The sequence below is a fragment of the Heteronotia binoei genome, chromosome 5 (genome assembly GCF_032191835.1).
Source record: "Heteronotia binoei isolate CCM8104 ecotype False Entrance Well chromosome 5, APGP_CSIRO_Hbin_v1, whole genome shotgun sequence".
In the NCBI taxonomy this organism is placed as follows: Eukaryota; Metazoa; Chordata; class Lepidosauria; order Squamata; family Gekkonidae; genus Heteronotia; species Heteronotia binoei.
In genome coordinates, this window is record NC_083227.1 from 30,964,497 (window position 1) to 30,990,685 (window position 26,189).

Below are 26,189 nucleotides of genomic sequence, written 5' to 3' on the forward strand. Positions count from 1 at the left end.
CTGTGTCGGCAGTCCAGAAATCTTGCCCTTCCTCCTGCAGTTTCCAAAATAGTATTAGGTAAGGCAATTTAAGGTCCATTATCTGGTAAAGAACCTTGCTGGATCCCAGCTGACCTTGGCTCTGCTGCCAATTCCAAGAAACTGAATAAGAAAAAACGAAGGGCTTCTTTGCAAAACCTGACCTGCTAGCTCAAAACTCACTTCCTAGTCTGCCCTCAGCTCCTCTGCAAGATGGTGAACTCTGCATGGTTGCCTTACAAGCAAAAGAGACAAGGCATGTGTGAATAAGATGTTCAGAGTACAACAGCACAGTAGGGATAAATCCCCATATGCTGCTGCCAGTCTGGTCTAGATGGGGCAATGGTCTGATTCTGTATCAGGCAGCACCTCTGTAATGTACTGAGAACCGAGACGGTTTGAAGGCAACATGGTTTATTCAGTAGCACATTACAAGAGAGGGAACACGCAGGCCAGGTCCTGCTTATATACATTACCCGGAACTGCCCCCCTAGTCTGACTAGTCCAATCCTGGTCAGTCAAACTTCCCGCCACAGATCTTAATGGGCGGGGCGTCTGGCGAGCTACATGCGGGGACCCGTGGGTTGCCTCTGTAGCAATCGCCATGCGGTACAACAACTTATGTTCAAGACATAACACTCCTCCCCCCTGGTTCAGGACACATAGTCCCGCAAGTAAGCGGGGGCCATGCGTGCCCTGGTCGACCTCCTTGGGGGTACTTGTGGAGTAGGAGCGGTTTTAGGTGCCGCCGGGGCCGCGGCTGCTGCGGTGGACGGGGCGGTGGTCTCCCTGTGTGGGAGTAGCGCCGGCCCATGGTTGTCTGCGCCCTGCTGCTCTTCAGGTGTCCCTACTCTTGGAGAGTCACCCCTGGTTTGGTGTGGCTCTACCGCCCGATCGGTCGGAGCGATCGGCGGGGGCGGGGTAGCTCTCAGCGTGGGTGCGGCTGCGGGTTCCTCCCCGATCCATATTGCAGCCAGCTCTTCCGGCAAGGTGCGGTGGCACATTTGGTCTATATGCCTCCTCAATATATTGCCCCCCTCCGTTGACACGTCATAGTGGCGGGACCCGATTACTCGTAGTACCCGGGCCGCTACCCACTCGGGGCCGCTAGCGTAGTTCCTCGCGTACACCGGATCCCCTGGGAAGAATCCCCTGGCTACTTCTCTGATCTCTGGGGAACTGTGGATGTCGGTGGCCCGGTCGGGGTGCAGCCGATCTAATCTTGTGATTAGCTTCCATCCCATTAACAACTCGGCTGGGCTGACCCCAGTTACTGGGTTAGGGGTTATTCTATTGTCGAATAGGAAGGCGGCCAGGCGGTGATCCCAGTCCCCCTGCATGATACGACCCAGGGCTTCTTTAGTGGTGCGCACCATCCGCTCTGCTTGGCCGTTGGTGGCTGGATGGAAGGGGGCGGACCGTATGTGCTGTATTAGGTATTGCTGCAAGAACTCCTGGAATTCCCGGGAGGTGAATGCTGTCCCATTATCCGAGATGATGGTGTCCAGGATCCCGTGCGTGCTCAGGGCCCTGCGTAGCGCCCGGATCGCTGCCGCCGTTGAGGTTGAAGCTACCGGAATAACTTCCAACCACTTGGTGTATGCATCCACTAGGATGAAGAATATTTGGCCCTGAAAGGGGCCTGCAAAGTTGATGTGTAGCCTAGACCACGGCCTCCTATGGGCTTCCCAGTGGTGAACGGGGTCGCTGGGCAGTTCGGGTCGGGACTCCTGGCATGCTTTGCACCTCTGGACCCACCCCTCTATCTCATCATCAATCCCCGGCCACCATACGTAGCTGCGTGCTAAGGCCTTCATCCATACAATCCCAGGATGTGTTTCATGTAGGGCCTCCAGCACTTGTCTCCTCAGCGGGGTGGTGGGGGGGAACCACCACCCTGCTCCCCCATAAAAGGCATCCTTTGTGGGAGGATAGTTCTTCCCTGCGTGTTGTGTATGCCCTGAACTCTTCGCCCTGTTTACCCTCTGGCCATCCCCTTACCACCCAGTCGAGGACCCGCGCGAATATTTTGTCACGCCCCGTGGCTTTTGCCACCTCTGCGGCGTGCAGGGGTCTCTCCGGTAGCGTCTCAATGAGCATCACATGGTGGGCTGGGGCCGGGTCAGGGTCTATGGAGGGCAGCGGTAGGCGGCTGAGACCGTCTGCGTGTCCCATCGCCTTGCCTGGGCGGTTGACCAGGGCATATATGTAGGAGTTGAGGAACTGATTCCACCGCAAAACGCACTACGATAGAATCTGTGGCGTTTGGCGGTCAGGGGCGAGTAGCCCCAGGAGCAGTTTGTGGTCCGTGGCTATAGTAAACCGTCTCCTGTACACGTAGCCGTTAAACTTCTGCACCCCTGCCACGATCGCTAAGGCCTCTTTATCTATCTGGGCATAGTTTCGCTCCGCTGGGGTCAGGGTGCTCAAGTAGTAAGCTACCGGGACCTCCCTCCCGTCTGGGAGTTGGTGACCCAGGACGGCGCCCACCCCATACGGTGACGCGTCGCATGCTAAGATCACCGGTAGGGTTTCATCGAAATGGTGGAGCACATTGTTAGATACGAGCAGCCTTTGACCGCCTGGAAAGCGGCTTCCTGCTTCTTTCCCCAGACCCACGTGGTGTTTTTGTCTAGGAGTCTATGGAGGGGTTCTGCTATGGCGGCTTTGTGGGGCAGGAACGAATGGTAAAAATTTAATAACCCCAAGAAACTTTGTAGCTCCACCTTGCCTGTGGGGGCAGGAGCTTCCACTATGGCCTTAGTTTTGTCCGGCGTCGGGTGGATCCCTGCCGTGTCTACCACAAACCTCAAGAACTCCACACTCGGCACTCCGAGGGAACACTTTTCTCGCTTGACTTTCAGACCGGCCTCTTGGAAACGGTGGAGTACTTCTCGCAGCCGGTTGCTAAACTCCTCCGCGTCCGGTGCGGCGATCAAAATGTCGTCGAAAAACGGTTGCATCCCAGGGATCCCTTTGAGGAGAGAATCCATCAGGCTCTGAAACACCCCTGGAGCCACGCTCACTCCAAATTGCAACCGCCAGATCTTAAACGCCCCCCTGTGGGTTACTATTGTGGGTTCACAATACAAGAACTCGTGGGCATTCGATGAAATTGCTGAGCAGACAGGTTAAAACGGATAAAAGGAAGTACTTCTTCACCCAAAGGGTGATTAACATGTGGAATTCACTGCCACAGGAGGTGGTGGCGGCCACAAGTATAGCCACCTTCAAGAGGGGTTTAGATAAAAATATGGAACAGAGGTCCATCAGTGGCTATTAGCCACAGCGTATGTGTGTATATAAAATTTTTTGCCACTGTGTGACACAGAGTGTTGGACTTGATGGGCCATTGGCCTGATCCAACATGGCTTCTCTTATGTTCTTATGTTCTTACTATGGTCTGTGCTTCTGCCATCGCGGCGTCCACGGTCAGGTGCTGGTACGCCTGAGCCAAGTCCAGTTTTCCAAAGATTTTGGACCTCGCTAATGCTGCCAGAACGTGGCTGATTACTGGAATGGGGTAGGGGTTATCTTGTAGTGCCCTGTTAATGGTGCACTTATAATCGGCGCATATGCACACATCCCCGTTCGGCTTCACTGGGGTAACTATTGGGGTTTCCCATGAGGCATACGAAACGGGTTCCAGCACTCCCTGGGCTGTGAGGCGGTCTAGCTCTGCTTCAATTTTAGGCTTCAGAGCGAACGGAACCCGCCTGGCCTTCAGCCTTATGGGTCGCATGTGGGGATCGAGGGGTAAGGATATGGGAGGGCCCTTGTAGCACCCCAGGGCCCCATCTAACACCTCCGGGAACTCCCTGCACACGTTTTTGAATCCCTGTGTCCCCAGCTGCTGCACCCCCATGATCTTTATTCCCAGTGGCCGGAACCAGGCCAGGCCCAACAAGGTGGTGAGCTGCTGTTTAACCACTAGTATGTTGAGTTTATCCCTAAACCCGTTATATTCCACCCCCACCGTGGCGCATCCCAAAACCTGAACGGGGTTCTTTTGAAAGTCCCGTAGCACGAAGCATGCCGGTCGCAGCCTGGGCTGGCCACATGGGCACAGCATTCTCAAAGATTCCTCCAATATTATGGAGATGGAGGAGCCCGAGTCCAGTTCCATCAGGCAGGGCTTGCCCTCGATCCTGACCGAGACTTTGACCTTTTGGGGGGTATCGTCAGGCAAGTTCATTACCTTCACACTGGTCAAGTCGGTCAAGTAGTCTCTGGTCAATTCCTGGTGGGTGGACTGGTGTCGGCGGGTGGCCTTGGCCCGGCAAGCCCTCGCAATGTGTCCCATCTTGCCGCAGCTCCTACAGACCACGTTGTGGTAGGGGCAGTCCCGACGCTCGTGTTGGTCTCCGCAGCTGGAGCACTTGGTGGCGGCTTGGGGTCGCTCATAGGCCCACCCCTGTTTGGCGGCATAGCTGGTGTGCCTCATTTTCCTCTGGTTGGGTTGGGCCCATCTCTTCCTGATGGATGGCTTTGACCCTCGTGTTGGGGAAGGTTTTCGTGGTCCACTCAAACGAGATGGCTTCATTGAAGGCGCTCTGGAGGGTGAGCTCTTCCCTCGCGAAGAGCTTCTGTTGCAGTCTTTCGTCCCTCAGGCCCCAGGCGAAACAGTCCCTCAGGGCCTCCTCTAGCTTATCGAAGCTGCAGTTTCCCACAATTTGGCGGCGAGCTGCCAAGTAGTCCGCTGCCATCTCTCCCGCCTCTTGGTCCCTGTTATGGAAAAGGAACCAGCGGGCGATGAGTGATGGTTGGGGCAAGAAGTGCCCGGTGAGGAGTCTGACTATCTCCTCGTACGTCTTCTCCGTGATCCTTGTGGGGGCAGAGAGACCCTTGGCGATCTCAAACATGGCCTCTCCACAGACGCTCAGGAGGACGTCTCTCTTCAGGCTATCCTCCATTATCTTGTTCGCTCGAAGGTAGCAATCGACCCGCTCCATGTAGGTCTCCCACCTCTCCGGAGTAGCGGGCTTGAATTCTTCGAGATGGCCCATGGTTCTGCTCTGGTTAGCCATGGTGGCTGCGGTGGTGGGCATTTCAGTCTCCAAAGACGGGTTGCCTCCTTCGTCTCCGGCCGGGTCCGCAAAGCCCCTCTGGAGTGGGCTGGCTAAAATCCCATCCTCATCGCCACTGTAATGTACTGAGAACCGAGACGGTTTGAAGGCAACATGGTTTATTCAGTAGCACATTACAAGAGAGGGAACACGTGGGCCGGATCCCACTTATATACATTACCCAAAACTGTCCCCTAGTCTGACCAGTCCTGGTCAGTCAAACTTCCCGCCACAGATCTTAATGGGCGGGGCGTCTGCCGAGCTACATCCGGGGACCCGCTGGTCGCCTCTGTAGCGATCGCCATGCGGTACAACAACTTATGTTCAAGTCATAACAACCTCACATTGAAATCAACAAATTTCCATACACAGGGCTTTTTTTTGTAGCAGGAACTCCTTTGCATATTAGGCCACATCCCTCTTATGTAGCCAGTCCTTCAAGAGCTTACAGAGCTCTTGGTACAGGGTCTACTGTTAGCTCTTGGAGGATTGGCTGCATCGGGGGGTGTGGCCTAATATGCAAAGGAGTTCCTGCTACAAAAAAAAGTCCTCCCCATACATATGCTTTTTCTGTTGTGGCTCCCACCCTGTGGAATGGCCTGCAGGGGGAAGTCAAGAAAGCTCCCACTCTCCTGGCTGACTGCAAACTGTGCAAAAACAGGTAATAAGGCTGTGCGGTACATCTTGGTTTTACAAACTTGCTTGGAAAAATGATTAGGAATGTGCTCTGTACTGCTGTGCTGAGCTGATTGTTTTCTGTGGCCCCGGAAGGTAGGACCAGAACCAATGGGTTGAAATTAAATCAAAAGAGTTTCCGGCTCAACATTAGGAAAAACTTCCTGACTGTTAGAGTGATTCCTCAGTGGAACAGGCTTCCTCGGGAGGTGGTGGGCTCTCCTTCCTTGGAGGTTTTTAAACAGAGGCTAGATGGCCATCTGACAGCAGTGAAGATCCTGTGAATTTAGGGGGCGGTGTTTGTGAGTTTCCTGCATTGTGCAGGGGGTTGGACTAGATGACCCTAGAGGTCCCTTCCAACTCTATGATTCTATGACTGTAAGCAGGATCAAGATGCTTAGCCGTGTTTTAGTCTGTCTGTTGCAGTAGAAAAGGGCAAGAGTCCAGCGGCACCTTCAAGATGAGCAAAATTTGTGACGGGAAGAACTTTCATAAGTCACTGCTCACTTCTTCAGATACAGCTAGAATGTGAGTCCATCTGTCCTTATAGCTGTATTTGAAGAAGTGAGCAATGACTCACAAAAGCTCCTCCCCTGCTACAAATGTTGTTGGTCTTTAAGGGGCTTCTGGACTCTTAGTCTTTTCTACTGCAAGTATTATCCTATTTATGTAATTTCTATTCTGTTTAATGGGCTGTATGGATACTTATGCTATGCTGCAAATCTTTCTGGTGGTTCCGGACTTCTAAAATCCCAATGGATTGGTTACTGATTGTCCCGTTTTGTCATTTGTACTGACTCATTCTGTGTAACTTGCCTAAAGTCCCTGTGAAAAAGGTGAACTATAAATAACATAAATAATAAATGATATGTATTTCTTTCACAGGATGGAAGCTGGACAGCAGAGAAAGTGATCCAGATTCCAAGCAAGAAAGTGTCAGGATGGTCATTACCTGAAATGCCAGGTTGGTCAGAAGAATGGAGTTTGGGACTGTTCTGTACACTTTCCTCCATCTCTGCTCTTTGCAAACCACAGTTGGTTTTAGCAAATCCTTTTGTTAGCTTCCTGAGAAGACAAGCAACTGTGCCCCCTACTGGAAGAACAGAGACTCTGGCCTGTGTCAATCATACCTTGGTCTGTTTGCAGTGCACACATGAGGGAGTGTCTGGTTGCATCCATAGCAGCACCATTTTGCTCTCCCTTGGTTTCAGCTTCCCAGTTCAAGTGGTGTTTTTTGGTGATTAACACATGGAATTCACTGCCACAGGAGGTGATGATGGCTGCCAGCACAGACAGCTTCAAGAGGGGATTGGATGAACACATGGAGCAGAGGTCCATCAGTGACTCTTAGCCACATGGTATTGATGGAACCCTCTGTCTGGGGCAGTGATGCTCTGTATTCTTGTTGCTTGGGGGGGCACAGTGGGAGGGCTTCTAGTGTTCTGGTCCCACTGGGGGACCTCCTGATGGTACCTGGTTTTTTGGCCACTGTGTGACACAGTGTTGGACTGGATGGCCCATTGCCCTGATCCAACATGGCTTCTCTTATGTTCTTATGACCTTCCACATGCTGTTTTCCTCCAGTTATCTGCTTTCCAGACAGTCCTCCAGTTTGCTATGATCTGCTTGGGTATGCTGTCTCTGGCAAGAATGTAATCCAAGTGCATTTGCATGCTTCCTGGATGGGAAGTGTGCTTTTCCAACCTCTTGCCCACATTGGCACCCAGAGCTTTTTAAAAGCAGGAACACACAGGGATGCAGTTCTGGCTAGCTTGACATCAGGGTGTGTGGCCTAATATGCAAATGAGTCCATGCTGGGCTTTTTCTACAAAAAAAGCCCTCTTGGCACCATTTCCCTGTTGGGCCACCATTTTCCCTACTCTGCCACTAGTGGGCTTTTGACTGGCTTTTGAAGATAATTGATAGTTGCAATATTGCTAGAGCATTATAATGCTATAGCGATATAGTAGCTAGCATTTTTTAAAAAGAATGCAGCACTCCAGTGGCAAGTGGGGGGAATGGTAGCCACAAGGGGAGGAAAGTACATAAGAAACCTACATCTGGATGCTCCATTGTCACTATCAATCTCTCTTCACTCTAGGGTTGCCAACCTCCAGGTAAGGCAATCACTTAAAGATAAACTTTGTACACAATAGATAGCAAAGTTAACTTGTAATCTATCACAATAACAATACTGTTAGAAACAATAATAATGAAAGCATACAATTAACAGTACTCTCACAGTCCAATGTAGTCACTTTCTTCTCTCCTCAGTTGCAATACAATTCTAGTATACCAATTCAATGTGTGATATGTCAAAAATGCAGGCATAGAAGAAAATAATATTATTGAAATTTCTTCAAGATCTATTGTGTGGCTGTGGCAACATGCTCCCTAGGTTTCTAGTTAGCATGTTTTGATAAACAACCTTCTTCCTGACCACGTTGCTGATCTAGGAACCTTTGCTCAATGTTATTGCTAACACATTAGTCTCAGCACTTCAGAAAGTCAAAATGGAGAACCATTTTGCCTTTCTGAAGTGACTGTAGGACTTATTTTTGATCCTATTTGCAGGGGTGTTATGAGCCCTGAGGAGGGGGAGCTGGAAGGGTTAACAGACCAGGAAGAACCAACAGCTAGCCCATCAATCACTCTCCCCACATTCCAGGCAACCCTGCCAGCTGTTGACAATCAGTCTCCTCCAAGCTCTCCTCCTCCCATCGCAAGAATGCGTAGCCATCTTCGACGAACTCTGGCAGAACACAGGAGCACTGCACGCAAATGCTTCCGCTCTCTTAGCCCTGATTACTAGGAGAACTATGACCACCTAGGGAGTAGGCTGATTGACGCTCCCATATAACTAATGCCCGGGACTTGGCAACCTCATGGAAGCAACAAGTTGATTCCCTGGCTTGCATCCACGCTCCTTCCTGATTCCAGTTCCTGACAGTTTGAATTCCTTGGCACCCTGACCCTTTGGCTTTGGACACTGACTTCTGTTTCTGGTTTGCGATTTTGCTGTGGTGACTCGGCTCCTGACTGACTCCCTGAACTTTGACTTCAGACCGGCTTTAGACTTCCTCCTTTCTGCACCCTGAGAACGTGATAAGGGGAAAGTATAGTAAGTGACCCTATGAGATGTAGAAGGTCACCTGTCATCACCTTTCTTCATAGGACAGACCTATATCTTTCATTGCGCCAATGTGTTAAGAACACAGAATCAATGCAGCTATTGCTTGGTTCCTTTAAATCATTTATTGGAGAAAAAAGATTCAAGCATTTAAACATCAGACCGTTATTTTTTTTTTTTAAAAAAACCCCTCAGCTGAATGCTTTCCTACAGCCAATTCACTACAAAACGCATAATGAGGTGGAGTTTCGATATCTGGCCTCAAAAAAACTGCTATTGATTAGAATAAAGGAAGAGACATAAGAGAATATAAGTGAAGCCATATTGGATCAGGCCAATGGCCCATCCAGTCCAACACTCTGTGTCACAGTGGCCCCCCAAAAAACCAGGCGCCATCAGGAGGTTCACCAGTGGGACCAGGACGCTAGAAGCCCCCCCACTGTTCCCCCCCTCCCGCCCCAAGCGCCAAGAATACAGAGCATCACTGCTCCAGACAGAGTTCCAACATACGCTGTGGCTAATAGCCACTGATGGACCTCTGCTCCATATGCTTATCCAATCCCCTCTTGAAGCTGTCTATTCCCTCTTGAAGCCCTCTTGAGCCAGTTTGGTGTAGTGGTTAAGTGTGCAGACTCTTATCTGGGAGAACTGGGTTTGATTCCCCACTCCACCTGCTGGAATGGCCTTGGGTTAGCCATAGCTATTGCAGGAGTTGTCCTTGAAAGGGCAGCGGCTGTGAAAGCCCTCTCAGCCCCACCCACCTCACAGGGTGTCTGTTGTGGGGGGAGAAGATATAGGAGATTGTAAGCCACTCAGAGACTCTGATTCAGAGAGAAGGGCGGGGTCTTCTTCTTTTTCTTCTATGCTTGTAGCTGCCACCACCTCCTGTGGCATTGAATTCTATGTGTTAATCACCCTTTGGGTGAAGAAGTACTTCCTTTTATCTGTTCTAACCCAACTGCTCAGCAATTTCATTGAGTGCCCACAAGTTCTCGTATTGTGAGAAAGGGAGAAAAGTACTTCTTTCTCATCTTCTCTATCCCATGCATAATCTTAGATCCAAGAGGGCAGCCATGATCCTCTCGTCTGATGAAGTGTGCTTAGAGAGGACACGAAAACTTATGTTCTCAATCAAACTTGGTTGGACTTAAAGGTGCAACTCGACTCCTGCCATGCATAATCTTGTAAACATAAATATCCCCACCTTCTTATCTTTCTACAGCCTTATGCACTGACATGGTCATTTCATTGGACGATCGGTTCTTATATGTAAGCAACTTCCTTCATGGCGACATCCGTCAGTATGACATCACCAACCCTTTCTGCCCCAAGTTGGTTGGCCAGGTAAGCGTCTTCCTTCAAAGATCCTTTTCTCTCTAATGGGAGAGGCAGCCAGGCATATGCGATCATGCATCAGAATTAAAATCCACTAAGATGACATCACCAAGGGGAGACCCATGGCTCAACTGTAGAGTGTCTATGTGGCATGTAGAAGATTCAGTCCCTGGCATTTCCAGCTAAAAGGACCAGGCAACAGGTGAGCTGCTTCTCTATAATTAGACAATACTGACTTAGATAGACTGAAAATGTGATTCACCATATAGTAGCCTTGTGTTTTGGTGAGGGGCTGTGGCACTGTGGGAGAGCATCTTCCTGGCATGCAGAAGATCCCAAGGGCAATCTTGCATATCTCTCATTAAAAGGACCAGGTAGCAGGTGATGCGAAAGACCTCTGCCCGAGATCCCATAAAATGTCTTCCAGTCTCAGTAGGGAATACTGTAAAAGCACTGAGAGCCAGTTTGGTGCAGTGGTTAAGAGTGGCGGACTCAGGCCTTATTTTGGGCAGGAGCTCACAGGAGCAGACCTCTGGAACCTCCACATTTTATTGTGCTCTTTCTTTTTTACCCCCCACCCCCCAAAAAATACTAGCTTCTGGGCTCCATTGTTCAAACCCCCTGCAAGAATTTTGCTGTTTGTTAAGGTTTGACAAACTTTCTAATATTTTTCCCCACAAAAATGGGAAAATAACAAAAATATATAAAGCAGACAGATGGAAATCTTCATCATGCCACTGTGGCCATATAGTAAGAAGTAATTTAAAAAGTATGATGGGAGTTATTATGACAATTATAATTCAAGAAGCATTTTGAGGTAGATACTGAGCTGATATAATTTAGTGCACCTTCCAGTGATGTCAGCGGTGTGTGGCATATGCAAATGAATTGTGCTAATGAGTTGTGCTAATGAGCTCTGGCATCTCTTTTTCTACAAAATGACCCCTGGGCGAACTGTAACCTGGAGAACCAGGTTTGATTTCCCACTGGGTGACCTTGGGCCAGTCAGTTCTCTCAGAGCTGTTCTGCTCAAGAACAGTTTTTGGAGAGCTCTCTCAGCCCCACCTGCCTCACAGGAGTCTGTTGTGAGAAGAGGAAGGGAAAGGAGATCACATGTTCCCCACAGTGTACTGAGATCGGGCTCTCAAAATCTGCTTGATATCCCCAAGCCAAAAAAGGCCCTTCTGAAATCCACCAGGGACAGGGCCTTTTCAGTAACGGCCCCTTGCTGGTGGAACCAGCTGCTGGAGGAGGTGAGGGCCCTGCGGGACCTTGGCCAGTTCTGCAGGGCCTGTAAGACAGCCCTTTTCCGGCTGGCCTATAGCTAACTGGCATTGGAAACTCTATAGAAGATTGCAGTGTAGTAATCTGACAGATCGCTTGTTTTATATGTTTTACTATTTTACTGTTTTAACTGTGTAATTTGCTGTATTTTAAATCTAAAATCTCTGTTAGTTCTTATGTGTTGTGAGCCGTCCTGAGCCACTTCAGTGGGAAGGGCAGGATATAAATTGAAATAAACTGAAACTGTAACTGAAACTGATTTAGAAAAGGCAGCTTTGTGTGTTCATGCTGTGCATTTACCTTGATAATGTGAACATGCGAAGATGCTTTCTACTGAATCAGACCTTTGCTTGCTGTCTGCTTTCAGTATTGCCTACTCAGACTGGCAGCAGCTCTCCAGTTTCCAAGGTAGAGGCCTTTCACATCATCAGCTTTTTGGTCCTTTGTTAATTGGAGATGCCAGAGATGGGACCTTCTGTGTACCAAGCAGATACTCTACCCCTGAGGCACAGGCATGGAACCACTTCCCCCTTAACCTGCCCATGAGCATTCCAATTCTTCCTTGCAAAGGGAGAGGGGAAGAGTCCTCGGAAGTAATTCTGGGTCACCCATCAGCATCATACCAAGAAATGGAAGCTATTAGGTTAAATGGATTCAATTTGCTAACAGCCATGCCTTTTCCCTCAACCTAAAAGATTCTTCTGGCATTGGACTTTTTCCTGGAGAAAACACCACTGGTAGTTGAATGTGTCTACTATCTAAAACCTTTTCTGCATTCCCATTTTTGTCATTTGCATTTCCCTATTGTCTTGGATTTTTTGCTTTTCTGTGCATGTTTTGCTTCCAGATAGGCAGTTTGGCATAGTGGTTAAGAGCAGTGGACTCTAATCTGGAGTACAGGGATTGATTCCCCACTCCTCTACATAAAACCAGCTGGATGAACTTGGGCTAGTCACAGTTCTCTCAGAGCTCTTTTAGCCACTTACCTCATAGGATGTCTGTTGTGGGGAGAGGGAGGGTAGGATATTGTAAGCTGTTCTGAGACTCCAAATGAAGGGTGGGATGTAAATCCAATCTCTTCCCCTAGTGCTTTATTTGGTATTACATCACTGTACGTCCAGCATATTTCCCTGCACTTTTAAAACGTTATGAAATATGCTGGACATACAGTGATGTAATATTGAATCAACCACTAGAGGGAGCAAAACACTAGTGGAAGGGCAATGAAGATGGTGAAGGGTCTGGGGACCAAGTGCTATGAAGAAAGGTTGAAGGAGCTGGGCATGTTTAGCCTGGAGAGGCGGCGGCTGAGAGGTGATATGATCACCATCTTCAAGTACTTGAAGGGCTGTCATCTAGAGGGTGGTGTGGAATTGTTTTCTGTGGCCCCAGAAGGTAGGACTAGAACCAGTGGGTTGAAATTAAATCAAAAATTTCCAGCTCAACATTAGGGTGAACTTCCTGACGGTTAGAGCCGTTCCTCAGTGGAACAGGCTTCCTCAGGAGGTGGTGGGCTCTCCTTCCTTGGAGGTTTTTAAACAGAGGCCAGATGGCCATCTGACAGCAATGAAGATCCTGTGAATTTGGGGGGAGGTATTTGTGAGTTTCCTGCATTGTGCAGGGGGTTGGAATAGATGACCCTGGAGGTCCCTTCCAACTCTGATTCTATGTATGGAAAAGAGAAAACCCTGAAGTAATAGGGACACACAAATGACAAAAATGAGAATGCAAAGCTGATCTATGGTGGCCCCATATGATTCCTAGCCCATGGTCTTGATTTCAATCCTTTTAACCCCTTCTTTCTGCTTGAACCAAGGTGCCAAGATACTATTAATATGCTATTCTGCATCACATTATCATGGCATTTTACAGACAGCCCCTCTGACCCATTGGTTCTTTCATTTGACCAATCCTGTCTCTTTTTGGGTGGTGGTTGGGGATCTTTGTGTCCACACAGGTGTTTTTGGGCGGCAACATCCCAAAAGGCGGGGTGGTCACTGTCCTTGAAGACCCAGAGCTGGACTGCCAACCTGATCCTTTAATCATCCAGGTGAGTCAATCACAAATGGAGGAGGAGAGTGGAGGCTGGGTGGGAAGGATACCAACGCTGGCTTGGGAAATTCCTGGAAATTTGGGGTGGAGGCTGGGGAGAGTGGGGTTTGGGGAGGGGAGGGACCTCAGCATTATATAATCCAATAGAGCAGCAGTCCCCAACCTTTTTGGCACCAGGGACCAGTTTTGTGGAAGACAATTTTTCCACAGACTGTGCGGGGTGGGGTGATGGCTTTGGGATAATACAATTGTGCAGTTTATTTTGGTGTAGTGGTTAAGTGTGGGGACTCTTATCTGGGAGAACCGGGTTTGATTCCCCACTCCTCCACTTGCAGCTGCGGGAATGACCTTGGGTCAGTCATAGCTCTGGCAGAGGTTGTCCTTGAAAGGGCAGCTGCTGTAAGAACTCTCTCAGCCCCACCCACCTCACAGGGTATCTGTTGCAGGGGAGGAATATAAAGGAGATTGTGAGCCACTCTGAGATTCAGAGTGGAGGGCAGGATATAAATCCAATGTCATCGTCTTCTTCTTCCTATTATTATTACTACTACTACTACATTGTAATATATAATGAAATAATTATACAACTCACGGCCTGGTTGCTAACAGGCCATGGCCCGGTAAAGGTCCACAACCCAGGGGTTTGGGACCCCTGCAATAGAGTATACCATCAAAACAGCCATCTTCTCCTAGGAAATTGGTCTCTGTAGAGATCTCTGGGGACATTCTGGGCCCCACCTGGAGGCTGGTAACCCTATTGGGCAGGCAATACTCCCCCCATCGTTGTTCTTTAGGTGCCAGCTCTCAGCTACCTGAAATGAAGAAGAAGATGGGTTATGAGTCCTTGAACACTCTCTGTTTATTTATTGAATACATTTTTTAGCCACCTTTCTATATTACAAGAAGAAGAAGAAGATGATATTGGATTTATATCTCGCCCTCCACTCCGAAGAGTCTCAGAGCGGCTCACAATCTCCTTTACCTTCCTCCCCCACAACAGACACCCTGTGAGGTGGGTGGGGGTGGAGAGGGCTCTCACAGCAGCTGCCCTTTCAAGAACAACCTCTGCCAGAGCTATGGCTGATACAAGGCCATGCCAGCAGCTGCAAGTGGAGGAGTGGGGAATCAAACCCGGTTCTCCCAGATAAGAGTCCGCGCACTTAACCACTACACCAAACTGGCTCTCATTGTGGCGCACTTAACCACTACACCAAACTGGCTCTACAAAATCTCATTGTGGTTTACAGTGCAGAAAAACCCCAACAAAACAATAAAACACATAAAAACCACATATTAAAACCAACAATTTAAAACTCCTGGTAGGCAGAAAAACTGAAACAAATCAAATGCTATCATGAATACAACTGTTTTCACCTTCCTTCTAAATGCTGAAAGGGAGGGAGCCAAACACACTTCCCGAGGAGGGTTGTTTCGTAATTGTGGTGGTGCCACCAAAAAGGTCCTGTCCCATCTACCCACTTGACGAGCTACTTTTGCTGCTAAGACAGTCAAAAGGGCTTCTCCCTGTGATCTTAGGTACTGGGCAAGAACTCTTGCCTCAGAAGTCACTTGTATCTCATTTGTTTGGGGAGGGGAGTAACCCTTAAGTCAAAGCTGATCTATGGTGACACCATATGATTTGAAGGGAAGATATGTTCAGAGGTGGTTTGCCATGGTCTGCCTCTGCTCCTTCCAAGTACTAGCCAAAACTGACCCTGTTTAGCTTCTGAGATCTGATGAGATCAGGCAGCCTAAGCTATCTTGATAGGCTGTTTTTAATCCAAAACTGGTTTGGGCCTGAGAACCCCCATTCTGCTTCCCTGAGAGCACCCCCCCGCACACACAAAAAATCATTTGTGTTGGCTCCATCACTAAACCTTACAGTACCAGCAACTCCAGCAGGTCGTAAGGGCCATGCAGTCTTTTCCTATTTTTGCCATCTGCATCTCTTCCTCCTCCCTCCTGTTTCCCCCTGTCGTTTAGGGAAGAAGAGTCTACGGGGGACCTGACATGCTTCAGCTGAGCTTGGACGGCAAGAGACTTTACTGCTCCAACAGTCTGTACACTCCTTGGGATGAGCAGTTTTACCCTGAATTGGTCAGGTAAGCAACCTTCTGCCCCTCTCCTGTGGCTGGCCCCAGCCCCGGCGCTAGGGGTTCTGCTACTAGAGGCAGGCGCCTGAGCCGCGCCCCCTTCCCACAAGCTCCCTTGGGGGAATTCCTTGTGCGCGCGTGGCACAATGACATCACAAACAGTGACATCATCGGATGGGAGAGCGCAGGATGAGGTAGTGATGGGCGGCTCACAAGAGTGCTGCCGCACCGCTGCTTTCCTTTCAGTATGCTCTTCTGAGACTTCCTTGGAAGTCTCTGAAGAGTGCACTGTTTTAGTGGTGCCCAGCCACTTTCAGGTTGAAAGTGGCTGAGTAGCACCTTCCCATTGTGCTCTTCAGTGCAATGGGAAGTTGCTGCTCGGCTGCTTTCAACCCAAAAGTGGCCACGCACCACTAAAACAGTGCACTCTTCGGAGACTTCCAAGGAAGCCTCCGAAGAGTATACTGAACTGTGTAGCGCTCCTCAGAGCCTGCCTTCAAGGCAGGCTCAGAGAAACGCCCTGCAGGGGCAAGATGGAGTAAGGGGGTTTCTGGCGGCAGCCCCAGAGCAGGACAGTGCTCTAGGCAGCTGCCTACCCCCGCCTACTCCCATGCGCCAGCCCTAGTCGGCCCTCTGTCCACTTCATTTACTGCTCGTTCACCTGGACTCTGCTTCCTTCCTTTTTCAGGGAAGGTTCTGTTATACTGCAGATTGATGTGGACACGGAACACGGAGGTCTGCACTTGAATGAAGACTTCCTGGTTGATCTCGGGAAAGAACCCTGCGGGCCTGCCCGGGCTCATGACATGCGTTACCCTGGGGGAGACTGCACCTCGGATATCTGGGTCTAGCTTGGGGGTACACAAACCTATTCCAATGTTAGCTTTGGGGGAGCGCTCTGGAGAAGGCATGCACACAGTGGTTTGGGGTTCTTCTCTACTCAGTTTGTTTTTTAAAATGTACATATGTGCTGATTTGTGGCATAGAAACTTTCTAGGGTTGCCAACTGTAGGTTGTGAAATTCCTGGAGATTTGGGGGTGGAGCCTAGGGAGAGTGAAATTTGGGGAGGGGAGGAAGCTCAGCAGGGATGTGATGTTGCTCTAGGACTTCCATTCCTCTTAAACTTGATGGTATACCAAAGAGTCTATCCACCAAAGCTGTTGTTTCTCAGGGAAACTGATCTCTGTAGTATAATAATAATAATAATAATAATAATAATAAAATTTTATTTATACCCCGCCCTCCCCACTGAGGTAGGCTCAGGGCGGCTTACAGAGTGTGGCAAAAGCCATGTTAAACAATAAAACAATTATACATTCAGTACTATTTAAAATTACCATTAAATTTACATAATATAAAAATCTAAAATCAATCTAAAATAATCTTATCTTATTGCTAACTCAATTGTTGATGTTAGTGATGGCATGGTGTTCATTTCAGGTTTTATCTTGGAAGGCTAGGCGGAAGAGGGCGGTTTTGCACACCCTACGGAATTGGCTAATGTCCCGTAGGGCCCGCACCTCTTCCGGCAGCTGGTTCCACCATTGGGGTGCTTTTATAGAGAAGGCCTGTTCTCTGGTTATTTTTAGTTTGGCCTCCTTTGGCCCAGGTACTTCCAGAAGGTTTTGTGAGCTGGATCGCAGTGCTCTCTGGGGAACATATGGAGAGAGGCGGTCCCTAAGGTAAACAGGTCCTCGGCCATATAGGGCTTTAAAGGTAATAACCAGCACCTTGTAACGAACTCGGTAAATAACTGGCAGCCAATGCAGTTCCCGCAGCCCAGCTCGCACATGTTCCCACCGAGGTAGGCCCAATAGCAGTCTGGCTGCTGCATTCTGCACAGTATGGAGATATCTTATAATTCTGGGAGATCTCCAGGCCCCTTTTGGAGGGTGGCATCCCTAAGCACTGGGTTTCTCAAAGGAGTCAACTGATTCAGAAATTCTGAGAGACGAAATAACAGTTTATGTCTATGTCAAGGGCTCTTGGTTTTACGCATGCAGGTCTTAATGCAACTCAGATGTGGCTTCCTTGGGATGAGAAAAAATGGGTTTTGAGTCACAGCTCTGACACAAGCAAAACCAGGGCAATAAAAGATTTTCTTCCATACTGCCTGGATATCTGTGTCTTTCTCAATTTTCGAAGCAGATCAGCTGACTCACGCTTAATCCAATCTTGTCTCAATTGTCATTTCTCCAAGCTAAAGCATCCCAGCCTCTTCAACCTTTCCTCTTGGGGAAGTCCTTTCAAATACTGTACACAGTATTTCAAGTGCAAGCACACTTCTTCAGATACAGTGAAGCAGAATTTCCTCAACCATTACATATAGGAAGAGAGGGTGGAGTGGATTAGTTGCCAGTAGGGGCTAGTTAGAGTCAAGAACTGGGCGATTATAGCTGATTAAGATGCTTGTGAACGGCAGTAAGATGCTTGTGAACAGCCGTAAATTAGCACACAAATACAAGCGTTAACAAACAGATGAACCACTATTTCATTTTTTAAAAAGAAGTCTGTGCAATGGGGTTTTAAATAGCATTTGTAATCGAAACAAGGGATGGAAAGGAAAACACAGGGGTGGGGGAGGAATTGACATGGCCCAGCCCATAGGGTTGCCAAGTCCCTGCTGATGTAATGATGTCACCCAGAAGTGACGTCATTGTGCCATTGCTCGCAGCTTCTCTAGGTGTTTCTGGGAAAACTCTATGGTTTTCCAAGACACTCTAGCCATTTGGGAGGGGAAAACTCTAAGGCACCTATTGTACCATAGAGTTTTCTCTCCCAAATATCTAGAGCGTCCAGGAAAACCATAGAGTTTTCCCAGAAAAACCTAGAGAGGCAGCTGCACAACATCACTGGTGTGATGATATCACTTCTGGGTGATGTCATCATGGCAACGACGTTGGGAGAGGTCCTCCCAGCCAGCCCAACGTGGGCTGGTGGGTTGGGAACCTCCCGAGCAGGGGAACCCCCACCCGGACCAGAGGCTTGGCAACCCTACTGACCCAACTTGTCATGGTCCGGTCCAACAAGGTCTCATTTATGTCAGATCTGGCCCTCAGAACAAATGAGTTTTTTAACAATATATTTTTATTAAGTGTGCATATATCAACATATTAATACATCTCAATTAAATATATTTTGTTTTTTGCTTGTTGTCTTCTACAAATCGAACTAAATACTAACAACAAATAAATAAACTCTTTCCTCCTTATCATATTTCCTTTCTTTACCTGATTTCTCCCGAAAAGAACTGGGTGCTGCAGAAAAATCTCTACAGTCAGAGGTCTAGGGGGGCACACCCACCACCTCCTTACTAATCCATTGGCTAACAGTTCAATTTCCATTTTCCATTCCCATTTATCTTTCCTTTATCCTGTCTTCTAACTATATACATATTCTCCTATTAATTGTTCTCAGCTTTTCTTCAAGAAAACATCATTTCCTGATTCAAACTCTTCCAGACTTTTGTTTAATTATACTGTCTATTAGTTCCTTGCCTGATGCCTCATTATATGCAGTAAAAGTTTGATTTTCCATATTGACCACTAGATAGCCTAGCGGTAACCATCTATACTGAATTCCTTTATCATGTAAAATCTTTGTTGTTTCTCTCAGTCTCCACCTTGCATTAATTACTTCAGCTGGGATATCAGGAAACCTTCAGATTCTTCTAATTCAATACCCTTTCTAGGAGGTCTATAGGGAGGGTTTTTATTACCTATTTTTGCTCTGGTTCTTCCCATACTTGACTTTCTTCCCATACTCTTCTTTCCAAACTTGGCTATGTTTTCTGGGAGTGGTAGTTAATCTTCCGCAGGAATAGTAGGAGTGTAGAAGGGATGCAGCCGGCCTGATGCTCAGTCACCACCACCACCACCCACAACAAATGAGTTTGACACCCCAGGTCTATAAGCTTGAACTCCAGGACACAGCGAAGAGCTTCTACCTCTGCAGCTTGGCTGTAATGTGGTTGGACAATTCCTTTGAGTTCAAAAGAATCCCTAGTTCTAATGGCTCCAAAACCGGTTTGAGGGTGCCCAGCAGCATGGTTTTCTCTGAGCAGAGCTTCTCTGTCTTCTGCTTCCAATTACATAATCTATTTGATTTCTGTATTGGCCATCTGAAGATATCGAAGGATACAATCAGGGCTTTTTTTGCAGTAGGAACTCCTTGGTATATTAAGCTACACTTTCCTGATGTAGCCAGTCCTCCAAGAGCTTACAGGGCTCTTCTTAAAGGACCTACTGTAAGCTCTTGGAGTATGGCTAAATCAGGGGGTGTGGCCTAATCTGCAAAGGAGTTCCTGCTACAAAAAAGCCCTGTATAAAATCATCTGGTTACCTGAAATACGCTTACAATGAATAAATAGTTGTCTTCACAGAATTCTGTGATTTTCTGTCCTCCTTCATTTCATGCCCTGAGCTTGAATCTCCCAGCTGGAGCTTAGTAAAGGCCAGCTCTCCAGGCCCTGAATAACTTCTGTGGCAATTCTTAGCATCTGCCTTGTCCACTGGATCCTACTCTAGAGGAGAGGGATGTGCAGGGCTGGCGCATAGGATTAGGCCAAGTAGGAGGCCGCCTTGGATGCCACTTGGCCTATGGGCGCCATGAGGCGCCCCCTCCCCCCACGCCCTGCTGCCGTCCTGACTTTGCAGAGGCTTCCCAAGGCTCAGGCAGCCTCCGCCAAGTTGGGAACGGGGGAAGCACTGGTGCTCCAAGTGCGCCTGCTGCCTTCGGGATTTTGCGGAGGCTTCCTGAGACTCGGGCAGCCTTTGCAAAGTCAGGCAGGGGGGAGAAGCACTTTGCGGAGGCTTCCCAAGACTCGGGCAGCCTTTGCAAAGTCGGGCGGGGGGGGGAACACTTTGCAGAGGCTTCCCAAGACTCGGGCAGCCTTTGCAAAGTCAGGTGGGGGTAAGCATTTTGCGGAGGCTTCCCAAGAAATGTTATTTCTTGCCTGTATCCCTTGAACTTTGCTGCCTGTCTTGCTAGAAAGAGAACTGGACATATTCTTTTTTGGTTGTCATTAGTCATAAAACATTTTTTTTAATTTGTTGTATTTGATCTGACAACAGTGCTGATTCCATGACATGGGCTTTTTTTGAACAAGAACGCATGGGAACGCAGTTCCGGCTGGCTTGGTGTCAGAGGGTGTGGCCTAATATGCAAATGAATCCCTTCTGGGCTTTTTCTACAAAAAACCCACTGCTAAACAGTGGTGACTTCAAGGGGCATGGCCTAATATGCAAATAAGTTCCTGCTGAGCTTTTTCTACCAAAAAAGCCCTGTCTATAAAGTCTCATTATAGATGTAGATTGTAACGTACTCGAAGCGGAGACGAGAGTAGGGCAACATTGTTTATTAGGAGCACGTTGCAAGAGAGGGAACACGCGGGCCGGGTCCCACTTATATACAATCCCCGGTACAGCCTACGGGGTTGGTCAGGCCAATCCTGACCCGTTGAACTTCCCGCCACAGCTATTGATTGGCGGGGAATTCGTGCCCTGCGCTGGGGCTTCTGGGACGGCCTAGTTGCCCCTGCGCCCGGTCGCATATTATTTACTGATACACTACACCCCTCCCCCCCTGGTTAATGAACATAGTCTTGCAGATATGCGGGAGGTCGGCGCTCCCTGGTGGACCGTCTGGGGAGGTCCTGTGGGGGAGGCGCCGCCACCACATCTGATGCTGCGGGGGACCCTGGTGCGGACGGTGGCGGCCGGACTGGTTCTTCTGCACCTTCGGGCTCTGGCGGTTCCGGTGCTACCAGGGCCGGCGTTAGGGGTGATGGGGCCGCGTCCTCCGGTCGGTCCCCGTTGGGCTCCCCTCCGGCTCTTGCCTCTTCTGTGTCCGCCAGTTCCTCTGGTAGCGTGCGGCGCCGCAATTGGTCTATGTGCCGCCGTAGTACCTGGCCCCCCTCAGTTGATATGTCGTAGTGGCGGGACCCGGTGACTCGTAGCACTCGGCCCGCCACCCAATTGGGGCCCCTTGCGTAGTTCCGGGCGTAAACCGGGTCGCCCGCGAAGAAACCCCTGACTGCGTCCCGGACCTCGGGGCTCTCGCGGGTGTCTGACGCCCGGTCAGGGTGTAGTCTGTCCAGCCAGGTTATGAGCTTTCGTCCCATGAGGAGCTCGGCCGGGCTAACCCCTGTGACCGGGTTGGGGGTGATCCTATTGTCGAATAGGAATGCCGCTAATCGGTGGTCCCAGTCTCCCTGTACAATACGGCCCAGGGCTTCCTTGGTGGTGCGGACCATCCGCTCTGCCTGACCGTTGGTGGCTGGGTGGAAGGGGGCCGACCTTATGTGCCTAATAAGGTATCGCTGGAGGAACGCCTGGAAGTCTGCGGACGTGAACGCGGTCCCATTGTCCGAGACTATGGTGTCCGGGATACCGTGTGTGCTTAAGACTCTGCGTAATGCTCGGATTGCGGCTGCGGACGAGGTGGACCCTACGGGGATGACCTCGAGCCACTTGGTGTAGGCGTCCACTATTATCATGAAGATCTGCCCCTGGAATGGCCCCGCGAAGTCGAGGTGGAGTCTCGACCATGGTTTCCTGGTGGACTCCCACCTAGTGGCGGGGGCGCTGGGAGGCTCGGGCCGCGACTCCTGGCACGTCTGGCACCTGCGGACCCAACTCTCTATTTCCCCGTCCATTCCCGGCCACCAGACGTAGCTTCTGGCCAGGGCCTTCATACGAACTATGCCGGGGTGGGTCTCATGGAGGGATTCTAGAACACGCCTTTGCAGCGGGGGCGGAATCACCACCCTACTTCCCCATAGTAGGCACCCCTTGTGGGCCGCTAGTTCCTCCCTCCTGACCTTATAGGGTTTGAATTCTTCCCCCATGTTCCCCTCTGGCCACCCCCTCACCACCCAGTCGAGCACCCGTGCAAGTGTCTTATGTTTCTGGGTGGCCTTGGCGACCTCCGCTGCGTGAAGGGGCGGCTCTGGGAGGCTTTCCATCAGCATGACCTGGTGTGCGGGGGCGGGGTCTGGACCCATTTCCGGAAGCGGCAAGCGGCTGAGCGCGTCCGCGTGACCCATAGCTTTGCCGGCCCGGTGTACCAGTGTGTAAGTGTAGGAGTTGAGGAATTGATTCCACCTCAACACGCGCTGTGACAGAATTTGGGGGGTTTGTCGATCTGGGGCCAGCAGACCTAAGAGGGGCTTGTGGTCCGTGGCTATGGTGAACCTCCGCCCGTACAGATATTCATGGAACTTGCGGACCCCCGCCACGATCGCCAGAGCCTCCTTGTCTATCTGCACGTAATTGCGCTCTGCCGGTGTCAGTGTGCGGGAGTAGTACGCTACCGGCACCTTCCTCCCGTCCGGGAGTTGGTGCCCCAGGACTGCTCCCACCCCATACGGCGACGCATCGCAAGCCAAGATGACGGGGAGGCCCTCGTCAAAATGGTGGAGCACCGCATTGGACACCAGAACGTCCTTGACCGCCTGGAACGCGGCGGCTTGTCGTTTGCCCCAAACCCAAGGGGCTTTTTTGTCCAGTAGGCGGTGAAGGGGCTTCGCTAGGGCTGCCTTGTGGGGGAGGAATGAGTGATAAAAGTTAAGGACCCCCAAGAAGCTTTGTAGCTCCGCTTTGCAGGTGGGGGCCGGAGCTTGCACGATGGCCCGTGTCTTTTCTTCCGTGGGGTGGATTCCCGCTGCGTCCACGGCGAACCCCAGGAACTCCACCCGCGGAACCCCCAGCAGGCACTTCTCCCTCTTGACTTTGAGCCCCGCAGCCTGGAACCGGCGGAGCACCTCTCGTAGGCGGTTGCCGAATTCTTCGGGCGCCGGGGCGGCGACTAAAACGTCATCGAAGAACGGCTGGACTCCGGGGATCCCTTTAAGGAGAGCGTCCATTATACTCTGGAAGATCCCCGGAGCGACGCTTACCCCGAACTGTAGCCTCCTCACCCGGAAGGCCCCCCTATGCGTTACTATCGTCTGGGCCTCGGCCGTCTTATTGTCTACCGGGAGCTGTTGGTAGGCCTGGGCCAGATCCAGCTTCCCGAAGATTTTAGACCCTGCGAGGGCAGCCAGGACGTGGCTCACCACCGGCACTGGGTAGGGGTTATCCTGCAGTGCCCAGTTTATCGTGCATTTGTAGTCTGCACAGATCCGCACCTCCCCGTTTGGCTTTAGTGGGGTTACGATGGGGGTCTCCCAGGGGGCGTAGTCCACTGGCTCCAGGACTCCCTGGGCTGTGAGGCGGTCTAGTTCGGCCTCTATTTTGGGCTTCAAGGCGAACGGAACCCTCCTTGCCTTGAGCCGAATCGGCCTGACCGTGGGGTCTAGGGGCAGGGAGATGGCCGGCCCCTTGTAGCTTCCCAGGGACCCATCAAATACTTCGGGGAACTCTTTGCAAATCTCCCCGAACCCGCTGGGCGTTAAGGTTTGCCCCACCCCCTCCACGCGTATCCCCAAGGGTTTGAACCATGCCAGTCCTAGCAGGGTGGCAAGTTGACGCTTTACCACCAGGATGTCCAGCGGCCCGTAGAAGGACCCCCTCTCGACTTGCACCCGCGCCCACCCCGCAATTTGCACCGGGTTCTTCTGGAAGTCCCGGAGTATGAAGTTCGCCGGCCGTAGTTGCAGCCGCTGCCGGGGGCACAGTTCCCTCAGGGTCTCCTCCGCTATGAGGGAAATGGAGGAACCTGAGTCCACCTCCATTTGGCAGGGGTTCCCTTCGATGAGGACTGCCACTTTAATTTTATCGGGGGTGGCGAGGGGCAAGTTCAGTACCTGTAGTGACGTGGAGTCTGTGGAGTGGGACTCCGCTGACTCGTGGTGCGTGGTCGGCCTCCGTCGGTTGAGCTTGGCCCGGCAAGCCCTGGCGATGTGGCCGGTCTTCCCGCAGCTCCGGCAGTCCCAGGTCCGGTACTGGCAGTCTCTCCGATCGTGGGAGTCGCCGCAGCTGGCGCACTTGGTGGCCGGAACCCTCTCCGACGCCGGTGGTCGATCGGCCACTCGGGGGCGTTGGGCCGCTCTGTTGGATGGGCCGGCGGGGCGACGCAGCTGGTAGGCTTCTCCCTCCTCCATGCGGTCGTGGTCCAGCTCCTCGTGGTGGACGGCGTCTGACCGGGTCTTGGGAAAGGTCCTGGAGGTCCTCTCGAACGCCACCGCTTCGCTGAAGGCGTTCTGGAGGGTGAGCTCTTCTTTGGCGAAGAGCTTCTGCTGGAGCCTCTCGTCGCGGAGGCCCCACGTGAATCGGTCGGCCAGGGTGTCTTCCAACTGGGGGAAGTTGCAGTTCCCGGCGATCTTGCGGAGGGCTGCCAGATAGTCGGCGGCCGATTCTCCTGCCGCCTGGTCCCTCCTGTGGAACAGGAATCTGCGAGCCACCCGTGAGGGCTGCGGCAAGAAGTGGCCCGTGAGGAGTCTGATGATCTCCTCGTAGGATTTCTCCGCCAGGCGGGCAGGCGCCGAGAGACCCTTTGCGATCTCGAACGTGGCAGGCCCGCATACGCTCAGGAGAACATCCCTCTTAGCTCCGGCGTCGGTGATCTTGTTGGCCCGGAGGTAGAACTCGACCCGTTCCGAGTAGGACTCCCAGCCCTCTGGATTTGCAGGGTCGAAGGGTTCGAGGTAGCCGGTGATTCCGCCCTGGTTGGCCATAGTGGCAGCGGCGGTCGTGACCGGTCGTTCGTTGCCCAAGATCTCCGTCGTAGCCGATAAGGCTAGTATCCCATCCTCGTCGCCAGTGTAACGTACTCGAAGCGGAGACGAGAGTAGGGCAACATTGTTTATTAGGAGCACGTTGCAAGAGAGGGAACACGCGGGCCGGGTCCCACTTATATACAATCCCCGGTACAGCCTACGGGGTTGGTCAGGCCAATCCTGACCCGTTGAACTTCCCGCCACAGCTATTGATTGGCGGGGAATTCGCGCCCTGCGCTGGGGCTTCTGGGACGGCCCAGTTGCCCCTGCGCCCGGTCGCATATTATTTACTGATACACTACATAGATGTAGGCAGATCATAAGAGGGAGGGCAGGAAGAGATGGGCCAGCACACTGCTCTTGTGGCCCAGGGTAACGCCAATCGGGCAGGAATTAACCTCCAGGCCAGATTGGCCCAGAGAGTTTGGAGGTTTTTTCCCTTCCTCTGGGCATACATTTCAGGTCTCTGAACTATCTTCGATAATAACAACTCTCCATAGTTTCAGGATAAGTATTTCTTGTAAGACAGAACTTGTGACACTGGTTAGAACCAGCGTCAGAACTGAGGTACAAATGCAGGTGTGTTAGATATATACAGTATGTTCAGTGTAATCGTTACAAGTACACCTTTTGTGCTTGGCGCAAGATTAATTCAAAAGCAAGGCAAATGCAGGATGCTACAAATTGTTTTTCACACTACAAAGCAACATATGAAATCACCATGAGATAACACACGGGAGTAACATTGAGGCCAGGCTGGGAAGGAATAAACTGGCCTCTCCTGAGGTGCAGACTTTCGGATTCCTCTAGACAAAGCAAGCCTATAACCATATAGGAAAACAATGGCAAGGACTCTTATTTTTTGCATTCTCTTTTT

At 50.7% G+C, this 26,189-nt stretch overlaps 1 protein-coding gene across 1 annotated transcript; it reads left to right on the forward strand.

Annotated features, from left to right (window-relative positions):
• Positions 1-15,549: 15,549 nt before the first annotated feature.
• LOC132571343 (selenium-binding protein 2-like) lies at positions 15,550-16,504 on the forward strand. Its single transcript, XM_060238149.1, has 2 exons — positions 15,550-15,662; positions 16,342-16,504. The coding sequence occupies exons 1-2, from the start codon at positions 15,571-15,573 to the stop codon at positions 16,502-16,504; spliced, it is 255 nt and encodes an 84-aa protein (XP_060094132.1). The 5' UTR covers positions 15,550-15,570.
• Positions 16,505-26,189: the final 9,685 nt, after the last annotated feature.